Raw genomic sequence first — 15,545 nt, 5'->3', positions numbered from 1 at the left:
ATACTCCCTTCACCACTGCTGAACTGCTGTTGTTAGGGAAAGTATATTAATGAGTTTATATAAAAGTGTAAGCCTGGATCAGGAGAAAAGTGGTGGGGAGGGGCATGGAATAATAATAGCAGCATTTAAGTTCAGTGATACCTTCTCCTTTTTTCTTGATCACATCTTCTTTATTGGTAAACCATGTATTCCACACACAGGGGAAGTGTTTTCTTCCTCTCATTTACTTGTTTAAATCGTCCTATGAAGTAACTCATAATAATGAATGTGCTAACTGTATATTTCCAGGCAGCATTTCAAGGCATAAAAAGAGCTGTCTGAAACCCCTGAGATGAATGTATGGCAAGTTGGCTGATGGCATGTGTATGGCGATGGCTGGGGGCAAGGGATGCTGAAAGTGGATCAGAGATCAATCGCATCTTGACTATACCCCTACATCCTGAGCCAAAGTGCTCCGTAAAGGTAGGACCTAGCCCTTTCCTACAAGACATCACAACCTATCCAACTCCCCAGCAACATACACTTATCAGTCTTATCCATTTCCAAGGGTGTTTAGAATTGGAACAAAGACAAATAGTTCTTATCATGAATTCAGTGATCACTTAGTAGGTATGTAACTATGATAATCTGCCCAACTGAACTCTTGTTTCTTAACTGTAGTCTCTAGTCCACGCTTAACTTGAACCTGGAGCTATGTTCTATAACTTTTTGCTCAAACCTTATCTCTACTTGTATTTGCTGCTCATTTGTGATCTCTTAGAGCTGATCCGAGTGTAACCATCTGGACTCCAAACCTTAATGATGTACTCAGTTTGGTCTAACATTCCAGGCTCTGGTTTCAAGTTTTAATCTTAAAAAGTCATAGAAACCATATGTCTATTTTCTAAAATTGTCCTCCCTTCTACTTTATCTACTTCTCTATCTTTATACACTCTTCCAACTCCAGCCCAGACCTCAGTTTTGGACATGCCCTTCGTCTGAAAATATGTTTCATGCCTTCCCCACACTCTCATAATCCGGGTATCTTGGAAAAACTATAATAACATCTTTAAGTCAAAAGATCAAGTAAACTCATCTCATTAATATTTTTAATAAACCATCAAATTTATACCCATTCAGCTTTCTTTCAGTCTCTTAAAGGAAAACTTTTATACTGTTGAGTTAAAAACTAAGCTAACAATAATGACAGGCTTGAAGCAAAACAAAGAAGAGGTATATGATTACACATGCTACTGATTTAACATGCTACTGTACCATTAAAGAACAAATTTATGCTGCTAAGTAAAAAGAGCAGGTTTAAAAATAGCATCTATGGCATTATTTTAAATATATATTTTCCCTCTGTCTCTCTCTCTTTCTCCCTAACACATACTATTTTGAAACCTACTTTTGATATGTATAGGAAAAGAATATGAAAGAATAAACTCCAAAATATCTATGTAATAAAAATTAAGAGAGAAATTACTACTTTTATTTTCCTACTGTTTGAAATATTTAAAATGGTCTTGAATTATTTTATAATCATGCACACAAAAAAAGTCATTTCAAGTCTTTAAATTTCTCTCATGGACTTAAAATATAAATTTAGTTAATTTGGAAAAACACCATAGCCAAATATGCGCCATAAAATATGTCAAGTAGAAAGTATTAATTATTCTTGAGAAGACTTACACCTGAGTAAACTATCTGACACCTGGACTTCTTACCAGCTGCCTCTTCTTCACTATCCAGTTGAATTTAAACTAGAAGCAGTTTTCACTTAAGTAATACCTGACCTCTCTCCATGCCACTAAATTCAGGGGACACTTTTCAGTCCTTTCACTGTGGACCATTTTGTTTCCCTTGGCTTCAATGACAAAGCACTCTCTTTTTTCTCCCTCACAAACCTCAATGCTGACTGCTTCTCCTCTGTTAACCTCTTAAATGTTCCCAGCTCTCTCTCTTTCCCTTTTTCACTCTTTCCCTCAACAATCTAATTCTCCCCAGTCTTTGTCTCTGGGCATTGTCCCCATCCCCATGTATTCTGAGTTCCAGAAATGAACAAGTCTGAACTCATATTCTCTTTGGTTGTTTCCAGGGTATCCTTCTTCAGTGACTGTCACTGTGACCCATCCAAATCAGAAACCTAGCAGTTACTGTTGACATTACTCTCTGCCCCATAATCCATTACTAGTCCACTCCAAATTCTACTGTGTTTTATTTTCTCAACCTCTCCAAAATCCATGCACTTCCATCTCCAGTGCCACCAATGCTAGTCACTCTACAATCTCTGCAATGGCCTAATATCCACTTATCCAATTGCGACATATTTCCAATACTGCAGGCAAAATGAAGAGGTGACACAGCTTGATTAAATACTATATTAGCTCAAATTACTTTGTATAATGATTTATACAAGATTTTGAATCTGGGATATCTATTCCTACACCTGCATACACACACCTAAAGATTAATAGTTAACAGTCCCTAATACATATTGTACATAATGATTCAACTCAACCAACATTCAGCTTCTAGCTGTCCCTTAGCCATCCATCTGTTTGGACAGGCAAAATGGGAGGGAAAAAAAAAAAAAAAAAACCCAGGCACTATTTCTCCTTACAGACTGACATTTAAAAACAACTACATGATTAACTGCTTTAATTTACTGATAAATCTGATAATGAAACAATAATTATAGACACAGGATTAAGATGGCAGAATAGAAGGACTGGAGCTCAACTTCTCTCCTAAAAACAACAAAATTCACAACTAAAGACTGAGCAATCTCCAGCCAAATGGACAGGGAACCTTAAAAAAGATACCCCACTCCAGAAGAAAAAGAAGAGTCCACATCAAGAGGTAGGAGGGAAAATTTTGAGATATAAACAACCCCATACCTCCCGGGTGGGAAGTGCCACAGACTGAAAACTAACTGGTTCACAGAGTACTCACCTACAGGAGTGAGAGTTCTGAGCCCCACATCAAACTCTCACGTGTGGGGAATCTGGCACTGGGAGAAAGAGCCCCTGGAGCACCTGGCATTGAAGGCCAGTGGGGCTTGTACGCAGGAGCTCCACAGGACTGGGGGAAATGGGAGACCACATTCTTAAAAGGCGCACACGGACTTTCACGTGCACTGGGTCCCAGGGCAGAGTGAGGTCTCCATAGGGATCTGGGTCAAACCTGACAGCAGTTCTTGGAGGACATCCTGGGAAAACTGGGGTGAATGTGGCTTGTTGTGAGGGAAGGACATTGAAGGCAAAGCTCTCGGGAATATTCAGCAGCTGCCTTTCTCTGGAGGTGGCCATTTTGGGAAAATCTGGCCCCACCCATCAGTCAGCCAGCCCTGAGAAGCCCCAGGGCAAACAACAATCCAGGTGGGATCGCAGCCCCGCCCCTCAGTAAATAGGCTATCTAAAGACCCCTCAGACACACAGCTGCCTCTAATCCCATCCAGGGACTAAGCCCCACCCACCAGAGAGATTGGAATCAGCCCCTCCCATCAGGAAGCCTACAGCAAGCCCCCATACTAACTTCAGCCACAGTAGGGCAGACACCAGAAGTAAGAGAGGCTACAACTCTATTATCAGCAAAAAGGTCACCACACCAAAAACCTATAAAAATGAAAAGACAGAGAACTATAACTCAGGTGAGGGAGAAAGGAAAAACCCCAGAAAATCAGCTAAGTGATCAGGAGATTCTCAGCCTCCAGGAAAAAGACTTTAGATTGTTGATGCTGAAGATGATGGAAGACACTGGAAATAAACTGGAGGAAAAGATGGATAACTTACAGGAAACACTGACCAAAGAGATACAAGATATAAAACTTAAGAAGAAGAGATGCAAAATACAATAACTGAAATAAAAAACTCACTAGAAGCAGCCAACAGCAGAATACAGGAGGCAGAAGAACGAATAAGTGAGGTGGAGGACAGATTAGTGGAAATTACGGATGCAGAACAGAAAAGAGAAAAAATATTGGAAACAAATGAAGAGGGTCTCAGAGAACTCTGGGACAATGTTAAATGCAACAACATCCATATTATAGGGGTGCCAGAAGGAGAAGAGAGAGAGAAGGGGACAGAAAAAATATTCTAAGAGATAATAGCCAAAAACTTCCCTAACATGGGAAAGGAACCACTCACTCAATTCCAGGAAGCACAATGAGTACCATATAAGATAAACCCAAGGAGGAATACACTGAGACACATATTAATCAAACTAACCAAAATTAAAGACAAAGAGAAAATCTTGAAAGCAGCTAGGGAAAAGAAACAAGTAACATACAAGGGAACCCCAATAAGGTTATCGGCAGATTTTTCAGCAGAAACTCTGCAGGCCAGAAGGGAGTGGCATGATATACTTAATGTGATGAAAGGAAAAAACCTCCAACCAAGATGACTTTACCCAGTAAGGCTCTCATTCAGATTTGAAGGAGAAATCAAAACCTTCACAGATAAGCAAAAGCTGAGAGAACTCAGCAACATTAAACCAGCCTTACAACAAATACTAAAGGAACTTTTCTAGGCAGAAAAGAAAAGACAGCAACAGGAAACAAAAATTCCACAAATGACAAGGCTCACCAGTAACAGTATATATACAGTAAAGATATGAAATCATCCATGCACAATTATACCACCAAACAGAAATCATGAGAAGAGGTGGGTACAAATGCAGGACATGGGAGATGAACTTGCAATTAAGAGACCAACAACTTAAAACAATCTTATATACATATAGACTCTTATATCAAAGCTTCAGAATAACTGCAAACCAAAAATCTACAGTTGATACACAAACAAGGAATCTCTGGAGAAGAAATATATCTCACAGTAAATAAGCGCATAATCCACCATGAAGGGGGTCATTTGACATCATTCTTGGAATGCTGAAGTCTTCTTACATCTGATTCTGATTTCCTCTCCATCAAAGAATTTATGATAAGTATAATTAAATAATGCAACTGTACAATTAAATAATACAGTTCTATGATTGTATTATTAATAACCATTTTTCTCCATGGTACAATGTAAGGTCTATAATGTCTTATCACATCACCCAGAATGCTGTAATGCCTATATTGAAGAATCAATAAGATGTAACAAATTGTGAGGACATATTTATATAGTTACACTGTTTTTTAACCAATTTATGCACTTTATATTTTTCTTATTTTCAGAGGGTGTATTATTTTTGTTATTCTTACCAGTTATTCTTTTTATTATGCTATATAAAATATTTAATGGCATATAAGGCTTTCTTCTCTATAAATTTTAGTGGCATAATATAACAATTTTAACATAATGCTAATTGTTAAAGAAAAATTGAAATGTAATAGGTAATACTAAATAGTAAGAATGAAAGCCATACAAAATGGAACAAAGTATAGAATAAATTTCCTATTTGTCTCAGCATATTTTCCATTCCACTTCTCCAGAGGGAGTCACTTAATCTTTTTCTTAAGATCCATGATATAATAATCTGTGTGAATGTAATTGTGTTTAAATGTATGTATTTTATTCCGTAAAAAAATAAAAATAAAATTTCAAACGAACAAACAAAAAAACAATAATCATATTACATACAGCACTCTACTACTTAAGACACACTAAAAGATATTACGCCAAATGCTGTTAGTATGTATCTAGGACCAGAGAGGGCCCAAACAAAAGGGCAAGTTAGAGAAATAATCATTGTTTCAATATTTCTAATAAAATATAACTACATAGGGCCACTGCTTTAATACATGAACTGTGGCTATTAAGAGACTTGGAAATAGGCAACTAGTTATAACAGGTGCTCAGCTCTGCACTAGACACAAGATAGATACCTAATTATTCAAAAGGTCACACATAAAACAGACATACACTAAATATATAGTAATCCCAGTTTTTAATGCATAAATATAAATTCCAAAAGGGCAGAAATCTGTCTTCTTTATTTATGCATCCCAAGCTCCTAGAACAGTGGCTGGCATATAAAAGGCATCCAATACATTTTAGATAAATGAATAGATTTATGAAACTAAATTAAAATGATCAACTACTAAGACTAAGCAAAAGATGAATGTTTTTTTAAAAGCAAACATTCTCACTGATTTTTATACAATCATAAAGCTGCATCTAGTTAACTTCACAGAGGCATCTTTTCTTGAAACTATCTGGGCATAACGAACTTTGTTTTTAATGCTGTCCAGGAGAGAATTTCAAATGGACAGCATCATTTCTAACAAAAACAGCAGAGAAGTCAAGAGACGAGAAGAAAAGCCACTGAATGACACTGAGTGGTCACTGATTAAATTAGGACAATTTTGATGGAGGGGAGGTAGAAGTAGGTGGCTAACAGATATGAGAATGGGAAGGCTTGACCCACAGCTTGACCTACTTTAAAAGGTTTTCTCAGGAAAGAGAATAGGTAGAACTGAAACCAGAAGATGAGGAACATAAGCAAAGTTGGAAATTTGTCCTTCCCCCAATAATAAGACCTAGATATGTAAACTAGGTCTTACTTGGAAGTTAAACAAGCTAAATTAAGAAAAGTGTCAAGAAAAGAGATCAGATTAAAAAGGAAGATCAAAAGCACATGTTTTGTTTTGGTCTGCTTATGTTTCTGTCAGTATTTTTCATTAGTTGAAAAGCACATGTTTTGTTTTGGTCTGCTTATGTTTCTGTCAGTATTTTTCATTAGTTGAAAAAGTAGAATATTATACTGATATGAAAAGGAAGGAAGCAACCGATGTTCAAGCTTAATGACTCTAATCCTTCATGTATCCCGAGTTTAAACTTTTTTTTCCCACTGACACTTTGTGGATGCTTAGCTAGGTTGAGAGACCATAGATTAAGAACACATTTCCCACTTTAAGTACTAGCCATGAAAAATACAATCAAAATGGCTACTAAATGTATACCAATTTTCTGATAGTCTAACAAAAGAGAATAGTTTGAATATGGTTTTATTTATGTAGAATAAAACAATTCTCAATTTTTACCTTAGAGGTGGACTTAGTTTTTTTGGTTAGAAAATCTTAACTGCCACGAAAGTTGATTTATCTCTCAGTGTTCAGGGTTAGCACCGCATTTTCCTAGTCTTTAAAAATCTCAACAGCTTTCGACACAATTTCAAAACCAGAAACAGTTATTCAGAAATAATTCTGCCCCAATTCCTTAAACTCCTTAAATAACTTAAATGCAAATTAGCATTACCATTCAGAATATATTCAACATACAAAAGAAATGTTGCTACCATTTTCAACTGGGTGTTTCAAAGTCCTCCCACCACAAACATTTCCTCAGTTCCTCTCTCCATGACCATCTCCTTCTCCTTCTCTCTCAACCCTAGTTCACTCACTTTTTTCATGTAGTCATTTCATCATGGCACTGATGACTACATAACTCCAATCGCATATGAAGACCTCCATTACTGAACTTTTTACATGGTCTGTTTTCCTTTTTTTTCCCATAGTATCCTTGTTTTGGCTGATAATTTCAAATTAGCATTAAAGAGTCTTCCTTTGTATCTAATAGTGTGTGTCATTATCTGAATTCTGATTTTTATCTGTAAAAGTTTCACTTTATTTTAATATGGTGATCAAGTTGCTATATAGTAAGTTCAAAATACTTTCAACTATATTTTATTTAAAAGCTCCTTGAGGAGTTCCCGTCGTGGCGCAGTGGTTAACGAATCTGACTAGGAACCATGAGGTTGCAGGTTCGTTCCCTGGCCTTGCTCAGCGGGTTAAGGATCTGGCGTTGCCGTGAGCTGTGGTGTGGGTTGCAGAAGTGGCTTGGATCTCACGTTGCTTCGGCTCTGGCGTAGGGCAGTGGCTACAGCTCCAATTAGACCCCTAGCCTGAGAATGTCCATATGTGGGAGCGGCTCAAGAAAAGGCCAAAAAAAAAGACAAAAAATAAAAAAAAAAAAGTTCTTTGAGAACACAAGCCGTCTCCTCATTTAAAAATTTCCCCAAAGCACAAAATGTAGTATTTTCTACAATAGGTGCTTTCCCTAAATAAATCGCAAAAATATCTTCATCTAAGTCCCTAGCTATTATTTCTAAGACTCATCAAAAGGCTCTAAATCTATAAAAGATTAATGGGTTTTTTTTGTGGGGTTTTGTTTTTGTTTTTGTCTTTTTAGGGCTACACCTGCAGCATATATGGAGCTTCCCAGGCTAGGGGTCCCAATCAGAGCTATAAACTCCGGCCACAGCCACAGCAACATCAGATCTGAACCGTCTGTGAACTAAACCACAGCTCAAGGCAATGCTGGATCCTTAATCCACTGAGCAAGGCCTGTGTCCTAAAGATGCTAGTCAGATTGGTTTCCACTGAGCCACAATGGGAACTCCAAGATTAATGTCTAAAAAAGATATTCCAGGAGCAATTTAAAAATTCTGTCAATCCTTGTGTAATAGATATAAACTTCTCTCAATTAGGCAAATTTTACCATTTCACATGAACTGTCATGACACAACTGCAATAATGAACCAAACAAAATAAAACTACTTGAACTATAAAAGATCCAGCAAGTTTCTTAAAGGTCTAAAAATAAGTTATCTTAGTTCTTTCAAATGGTTTCCTCAGATTTTTTCCATTGAGTCCATTACTGAAAATATAATGCGGATGGAGTTCCTGACATGGCACAGTGAGTTAAGCATCACCACAGCATTGCCACAGCTGTGGTATAGGTCGCAGCTGCAGCTCGGATTCAATCCCTGGCCTAGGAACTTCTACATGCCATGGGCACAGCAAAAAACAAATAAATAAATGAATATATTCATAAATAAATAAATAATTATATATATAAATAAATGGAGAAAGATTATATTTTATTTCTGGAAAAAAATGTATAACTGAATGATGGCTGAGAAATCCTGTCAATTCTACTTCAAAATTCTTTTCTCTATTAAGAACTCCTCTTCCAAAAAAAAAAAAAAAAGAACTCCTCTTCATACATAAGGCTGATGAGTTTGGTAGAGACCTTACTTATCCATGCAGTTACCTCCTAACCAGCTTCTCTATTAACAGTTTCTTCCTACTCCAAAATTACCTTTACAAATAATAAAACACATCATAGCAATTTTACCTTAAAAGTATTTGTTGGGAATTTTCTTTATTACGTTAATAACTACTAAAGTTCAGTGGCGGACACATGAGGCTTTATTATATTTTTTTCTACTGTGTTCATTTGAAAATTTCCATTGGGTCCTCAATGCTTACAGAAATATTTAATCCATTACATCATAATAATATTTATTTTTTATTTTTTTAGTTCTTTTTGTTGTTGTTGTTGTTTTTTAATAGTTATTTCCCCAATACAACTTTTCTACTACACAGCATGGTGACCCAGTTACACATACATGTACACATTCTATTTTCTCACATTATCAGGCTCCATCATAAGTTACTAGACACAGTTCCCAGTGCTACACAGCAGGATCTTATTGCTAATCCATTCCAAAGGCAATAGTTTGAGCCATTATATCATAACAATATTTAAATGTCTGTAAGATGGTAAACTCCTTGGGGGTAGGAATGATTTCATATTTATCTTCAAATCAGCAATGCTTAGTATAGTTCCTAAGAAAGAGTAGACAAATTTTTTAAGTTGGATGAAAATTCATGTGATTGCCACTTTATAGAAAAGAAATAAAGCAAAACGGTCAGGAAATCTGAAACGGGGAGTTCCCATCATGGCACAGTGGAAACAAATCTGACTAGCATCTATGAGGATGAAGGTTCAATCCCTGGCCTCGCTTAGTGTGCTAAGGATTCGGCACTGCCATGAGCTGTAATGGAGGTTACAGATGTGGCTTGGATCTTGCGTTGCTGTGGCTGTGGTGTAGGCCGGCTGCTGAAGCTCTGATTCAACCCCTAGCCTGGGAATTTCCATATGCTACAGGTGTGGCCTTAAAAAAAAAGGAAAGAAAAGAAAAGAAAAGAAAAAGAAAAGAAAAGAAAAGAAAAGAAAAGAAAAGAAAAGAAAAGAAAAGAAAAGAAAAGGAAATCTGAAACAACCTCAGTGTTATTATGATATATATCCCTACCCTTCTTGATTATGAACCTAACAAGTAGGAACTGTGTAGTATAACTACCTATATATCTCCTAGAGCCTAAGAGGATGCTTTATATTGAAGCAAGGTATAAACACTACATTTTATAAAAAAGCAAAGATCTCAACTGGCTGCTTATTTAGTCATAAAAGTATTTTGTTTTCCTGCCCACCATACTGCCATTCTCTTGATCTCTCTTTAACTCATACTAGAAGCCTGGCAAGGATATCAATCTTCCTAGTTTATTCTCTCTCTTACTAAAATTTCTACATACTCCTAGAAACCTATAAAAATTATAGAAATGGGAGCCTGTCCAACTGATTAAAAAAATTCTGGCTCTAGAGCCAGACTGTCTAGATTCAAATCCTGGCTCTGTCATTTACCTGCTGCCTAACATAGCTATACCTCTGTTTTCTCATCTCTAAAATGAAGATAAGAATAATCCCTACCTCAGAGGGTTGCTGTGATGATAATTAACTAAGTTATCTAAAGCATTCCAAATAGCACCCAGTACATAGCAAGTACACTTAAGTCAGCTGTTACTTTTATAGCGACACCCTACCTTTCCTCCTGTTATAGAATTTTCTGTGCTCCTAAATACAACTCCTCCATCATTCAACAAGTCCATATCTTCTTGCCTATTCATCAACTTCTCTTGCAATTCTGTCCTCTTTCTCTGGCATTAGCAAATTTTCTCTCCCTACTACATTATTTCCAACAACAGACACTGTACATGCTATACTGGCCATCTTAATGTTTAGAATAATCTCTCGACCCACATCCACTTCCTAACATGTCCCAATTTTTTAGCATTCCTTTACAGTAAAACTTTTCTCAAGAGCTATCTCTACCCTTCCTACTAGACATAATCCAATAAGGCTTTCATTCCTACCTTGAGGTACTTGTCTGAGTCACCAGTGACATTTAATTGTTGGATCCAGTGAAATTCTCAGGCTTCTTCTGACTTGATCTATCAGCAGTTGATCACTTCCTGATCTCTCTCTCTCTCTCTCTTTTTTTTTTTTTCTGGCCACCCTGCAGCATATGGAGTTCCCAGCCCAGGGATCTACACTCAGCCACAGTTGCAACCTATGCCACAGCTGCAGCAACACTGGATCCTTTAACCTACCGTGCTAGGCCAGGAATCAAATCTGCATCCTGGTCCTACAGAGGTGCCACTGATCCCGTTGTACCACAGCAGGAACTTCTTGCCTCCTCCCTCTTGATAGACCTAGCTCACTTATTTCTACTTTGAGTCTATTCCTACCCTATTGGCTGTTCTTCCTTGAATTCTTTTGCAGCATATTTCCTATTCATCTTTCCAAGTGCCAAATGCAGTGGTTGAGGGCTCAGCTCCAGATGACTTCTCTATCTGTATTCACTCCCTAAGTAATCTCAATATTAAGATTATGATATATAAATACATAGATTTTAATTAATAAAACAAATTAGTATCAATTATATTGGAGAACAGACTTGTGGTTGCCAAGGGGGAGGGGGAGGGAGTAGGGTAGACTGGGAATCTGGGGTTAATAGATGCAAACTATTGCCTTTGGAGTGGATAAGCAATGAGATCCTGCTGTATAATACTGGGAACTATATCTAGTCACTTATGATGGAGCATGATGGAGGATAATGTGAGAAAATGAATGTATATATTTATGTGTGACTGCATCACTTTGCTGTACAGTATAAAATTGACAGAACACTGTAAATCAGCTATAAGGGAAAAAATAAAAATCATTTTATATTTTTTTAAAAAAAGAAAAATAAGTTTTTACCATCTTCCTAGCAATTCTCCCCAAGAATATAGGATCTTCTCAGGACAATCCTTAGACACATCACCTGTTCCACTTGAAAGTTCATTATCACTCTCTGCAGAACATAAAACAACAAATATTATACTATATACTATATTATTTATGTATTATAAAACAAGAAACAGAACTGTGTGTTGAATGAAACAAATAATACTTCTTATATTATTACACTCATTGCAAAAATAACAGTACAAACTTCATCAATATATTTTATTTTTAGTGCCTATATATTTTCAAGGCATAAAAATTTTTATGAAAATTCTTATCCACAGTTTACACAGTATGAAGCTTAAAATACTTATAAATTTTACCCAAAGAAAGTAAAATTTAAAAGCTAATGATGACACAATTATAAATTCCTACATGATGTTTTACACATCAGATTAACATTCTCAAATATTAGTATTAATATTATTATTAATATTAATATTTAGTGAGACAAATAAATACCAAAAGAGTCAGATGTATATATCAATATATAACACTGAGAAACATTTATATTATGATACAAACACACAACCAGAAAGCTAAGGAAAATTTTAAATGTTTTAAAAGATATATTGATAAGTACAAGTTATTTTCCACTGAGGAAAGATGAAATTTTGTTTGGTCTTTTAAAATGGCAACTTTACAAAATATCCCAAAATGTAAAGCAATAGTTTTAGAAAGAATAAGATAGGTTGAGTAATAGTTTACAATCAGTGATAAAAATGAGTAATTCTAAGCTCTATAAATCTTTTAAATGGTAACGAGAGTTGGTAGAGAATGGAAACGTATCGGGCACAATTTACCCACATTATAACAAAGCCTTTGACATAATACTACCAAAGAAAAAGCTGGATAAGTTTGAATGATAAGCTAGATAAAAATCTGTCTGGCTGATAGCAAGTACCAAGGTTTTATCTGCTGTTACAGTATAATAGGGATTGGCATTAAGTGAATCCCAAAGGGATCTGTGTTAAGAACAGAGTTACTTAGCATGCTAAAAATCCAATGATCCAAGCATAAACTAATTCATATTGGTAGATATACTCAACACCAAAATCAATGTGAAAAACTGATTAAAAGATTTGGTCATATCTCTCTGAAAAGACTTCACCACGTATATAGTAAAATAACCCCCCCCCCCCCCCCCCACACACACACACAGAGGCTTCACCATCTTTAGGATAATACCAGAAAACAAGAATTATGAGGGATATTTTATTTAAAAAGTGAACCTTATTCTGGTTACTGGGATGAAGGTTAGGAAAATATATACAGACATCATTGGCTCTAGAAATACCTCACATAAGTAACACTATAAACTGCAAAAAGTGCATCATGAAAATAATAGAGATTTTCTTTTAAAGCTAAAGCAAATGAAGTATTACTAAATATTGGAGGAATAATGTAACTAAAGCCTTAATATTAAAATATTCTAATGTGGAGTTCCCATTGTGGCTCAGCAGGTTAAGGACCCCATGTTGTCTCCATGAGGATGCAGGTTCAATCCCTGGCCTCGCTTAGTGGGTTAAGGATCTGGTGTTGCTGCAAGCTGCACCATAGGTCACAGATGCAGCTGGGATCCAGAGTTGCCATGCAGCTCAGGTTTGACCCCTAGCCAGGGAACTTCTATATGCCAAAGGCACAGGTGTAAAAAGGAAAAAAAAAATCCAGTGTGAACAACTATCCTTTATAATCTCCATAATTTTTTCAACTAAACTGAGGCCCTTCTGAGAGTAATATGAAAATGAATAAAGGAAACCTCACTTAAAGTGAAGTAAAGAAGCCCTGAATGGGCACTTCTCACACATGTATTATTCACTGCAGCTTTCAGACCCCAGTATGAAGATTTCCTCCTGAACCAGCAACAGTAAGCTGCTACTACCTGGAAAAAGCTGGATAAGTTTGAATGATAAGCTAGATAAAAATCTGTCTGGCTGATAGCAAGTACCAAGGTTTTATCTGCTGTTACAGTATAATAGGGATTGGCATTAAGTGAATCCCAAAGGGATCTGTGTTAAGAACAGAGTTACTTAGCATGCTAAAAATCCAATGATCCAAGCATAAACTAATTCATATTGGTAGATATACTCAACACCAAAATAAAGAACCCCAGCAGCCCTCCACAATTTCCTCCCTTTCTCTATTAAAGCAAGCTCCTCTGCTCTATTCTCTGGATATACCTACAGTTCTCCATCGTTTGCTTGTCTCAGATTGCAGTTCTCTGCTATTCCCAAATAAACTCATTTTGCTAGTAAAATAACTGTTTTTTGTTTTGTTTTGTTTTTAAAGATCAGTGCTAAAAAGGAACACTATTCAAAATTACAGTGGAAAACAGGTTAGACTATGGCAGGCAAACAAAGACTGCTGGCCACCCCTTTTAAAAATTAGTACCAAGCATAATATAAGTACTTATAAGTTGATACTCAATTAAGCAAGGTCCAAGATGATCCCTCCTTATATTCTATTTTGCTACACAGTAAATAATAATATAACAATGTTCCAAATTATTTGATGAAGTTTGATGATTAGTACATGCTAAATTGGAGAACAAAATTTAAAATGCAATGAAAAGGAAAAAGAAAAAAGGAAACAAATATTGATGGACATCATTAACCTTGATTATAATGAAAATCAGAAAGGACTAATGATATGGAGAAACTTTCAGATTCTTCCCACTCTTACTGGGAAAGGAATCCCTAAGCATGACACAAAACCAAGGTGCTATGAGCAAGAATAAGAAATATGACCACCTATAAAATAAAAACTTCTATGCGGTAAGGTACAGAACACTTTTTTTAAAGAAACAAGCAAAAAAAGTTCCAACATATGACAGGGCTATTTTACTTAATATACCAAGGTCTTACTAATCAATAAAATAAAGAAAAATCCAATAAAAAATTGGGCCAAGGACATGAACATAGTACAGGTCACAATATATAAAATACAGCTAGCTGACAAAGATATTAAAGGAGAGCCCTACCTCATTAATAATTTTTCAACACAAAACATTGAAACATATTCACTAATTAGACTGCCAGATAATATAAAGAATAATAATACCTAGTATTGATAAAATTATGGGAAAACAAACAAGAAGGTTGATGTTTAAATGAGTAACCTTTTTCAATTTCTTAAGATTCTAAATTTATACACTATTTGATCCAGCAACTTCACTTCTAGAAATATATAATCTAGAAATACATATGCCAAGGAGAATATGCAAAGGAGTTTTCATTGTACCACTGCTTGTAATAATAAGAAATTATTTACTCAGCCATAAAAAAGAACAAAATAATGCCATTTGCAGCAATATGGATGGAACTAGAGACTCTCATACTAAGTAAAGTAAGACAGAAAGGAAATACAAATACCACAGGCTATCACTTATATCTGGAATCTAATATACGGCATAAATGAACCTTTCCACAGAAAAGAAACTCATGGACTTGGAGAACAGACTTGAGGTTGCCAAGTGGGAGGAGGAGGGAATAGGATGGACTAGGAGTCTGGGGTTTCTAGATGCAAGCTCCTGCATTTCGAGTGGATAAGCAATGAGATCCTGCTGTACAGCACAGGGAACTATATCTAATCACTTGTGATGGAACATGAAGGAGGATGTTGTGAGAAAAAGAATGTATACGTATGTGTGACTGGGTCACCTTGCCGTACAACAGAAAAATGACAGAACAACTGTAAACCAACTAT

At 36.0% G+C, this 15,545-nt stretch overlaps 1 protein-coding gene across 6 annotated transcripts in view; it reads right to left on the bottom strand.

Moving 5' to 3' along the window:
- The window catches only part of RABGAP1L (RAB GTPase activating protein 1 like), a 651,588-nt gene that overhangs the window by 458,151 nt on the left and 177,892 nt on the right, over positions 1 to 15,545 (bottom strand). For all 6 annotated transcript variants that reach the window (XM_047753890.1, XM_047753891.1, XM_047753893.1 and 3 more), the window contains one exon: positions 11,814 to 11,907. In XM_047753890.1, coding sequence (XP_047609846.1) covers positions 11,814 to 11,907 — 94 coding nt within the window. The remainder of the gene's footprint in view (positions 1 to 11,813; positions 11,908 to 15,545) is intronic.

Source organism: Phacochoerus africanus, chromosome 11, assembly GCF_016906955.1.
Source record: "Phacochoerus africanus isolate WHEZ1 chromosome 11, ROS_Pafr_v1, whole genome shotgun sequence".
NCBI lineage: Eukaryota > Metazoa > Chordata > Mammalia > Artiodactyla > Suidae > Phacochoerus > Phacochoerus africanus.
The sequence above is the reverse complement of the archived record's forward strand: the minus strand, read 5'-3'. Positions and strand labels throughout refer to the sequence as shown.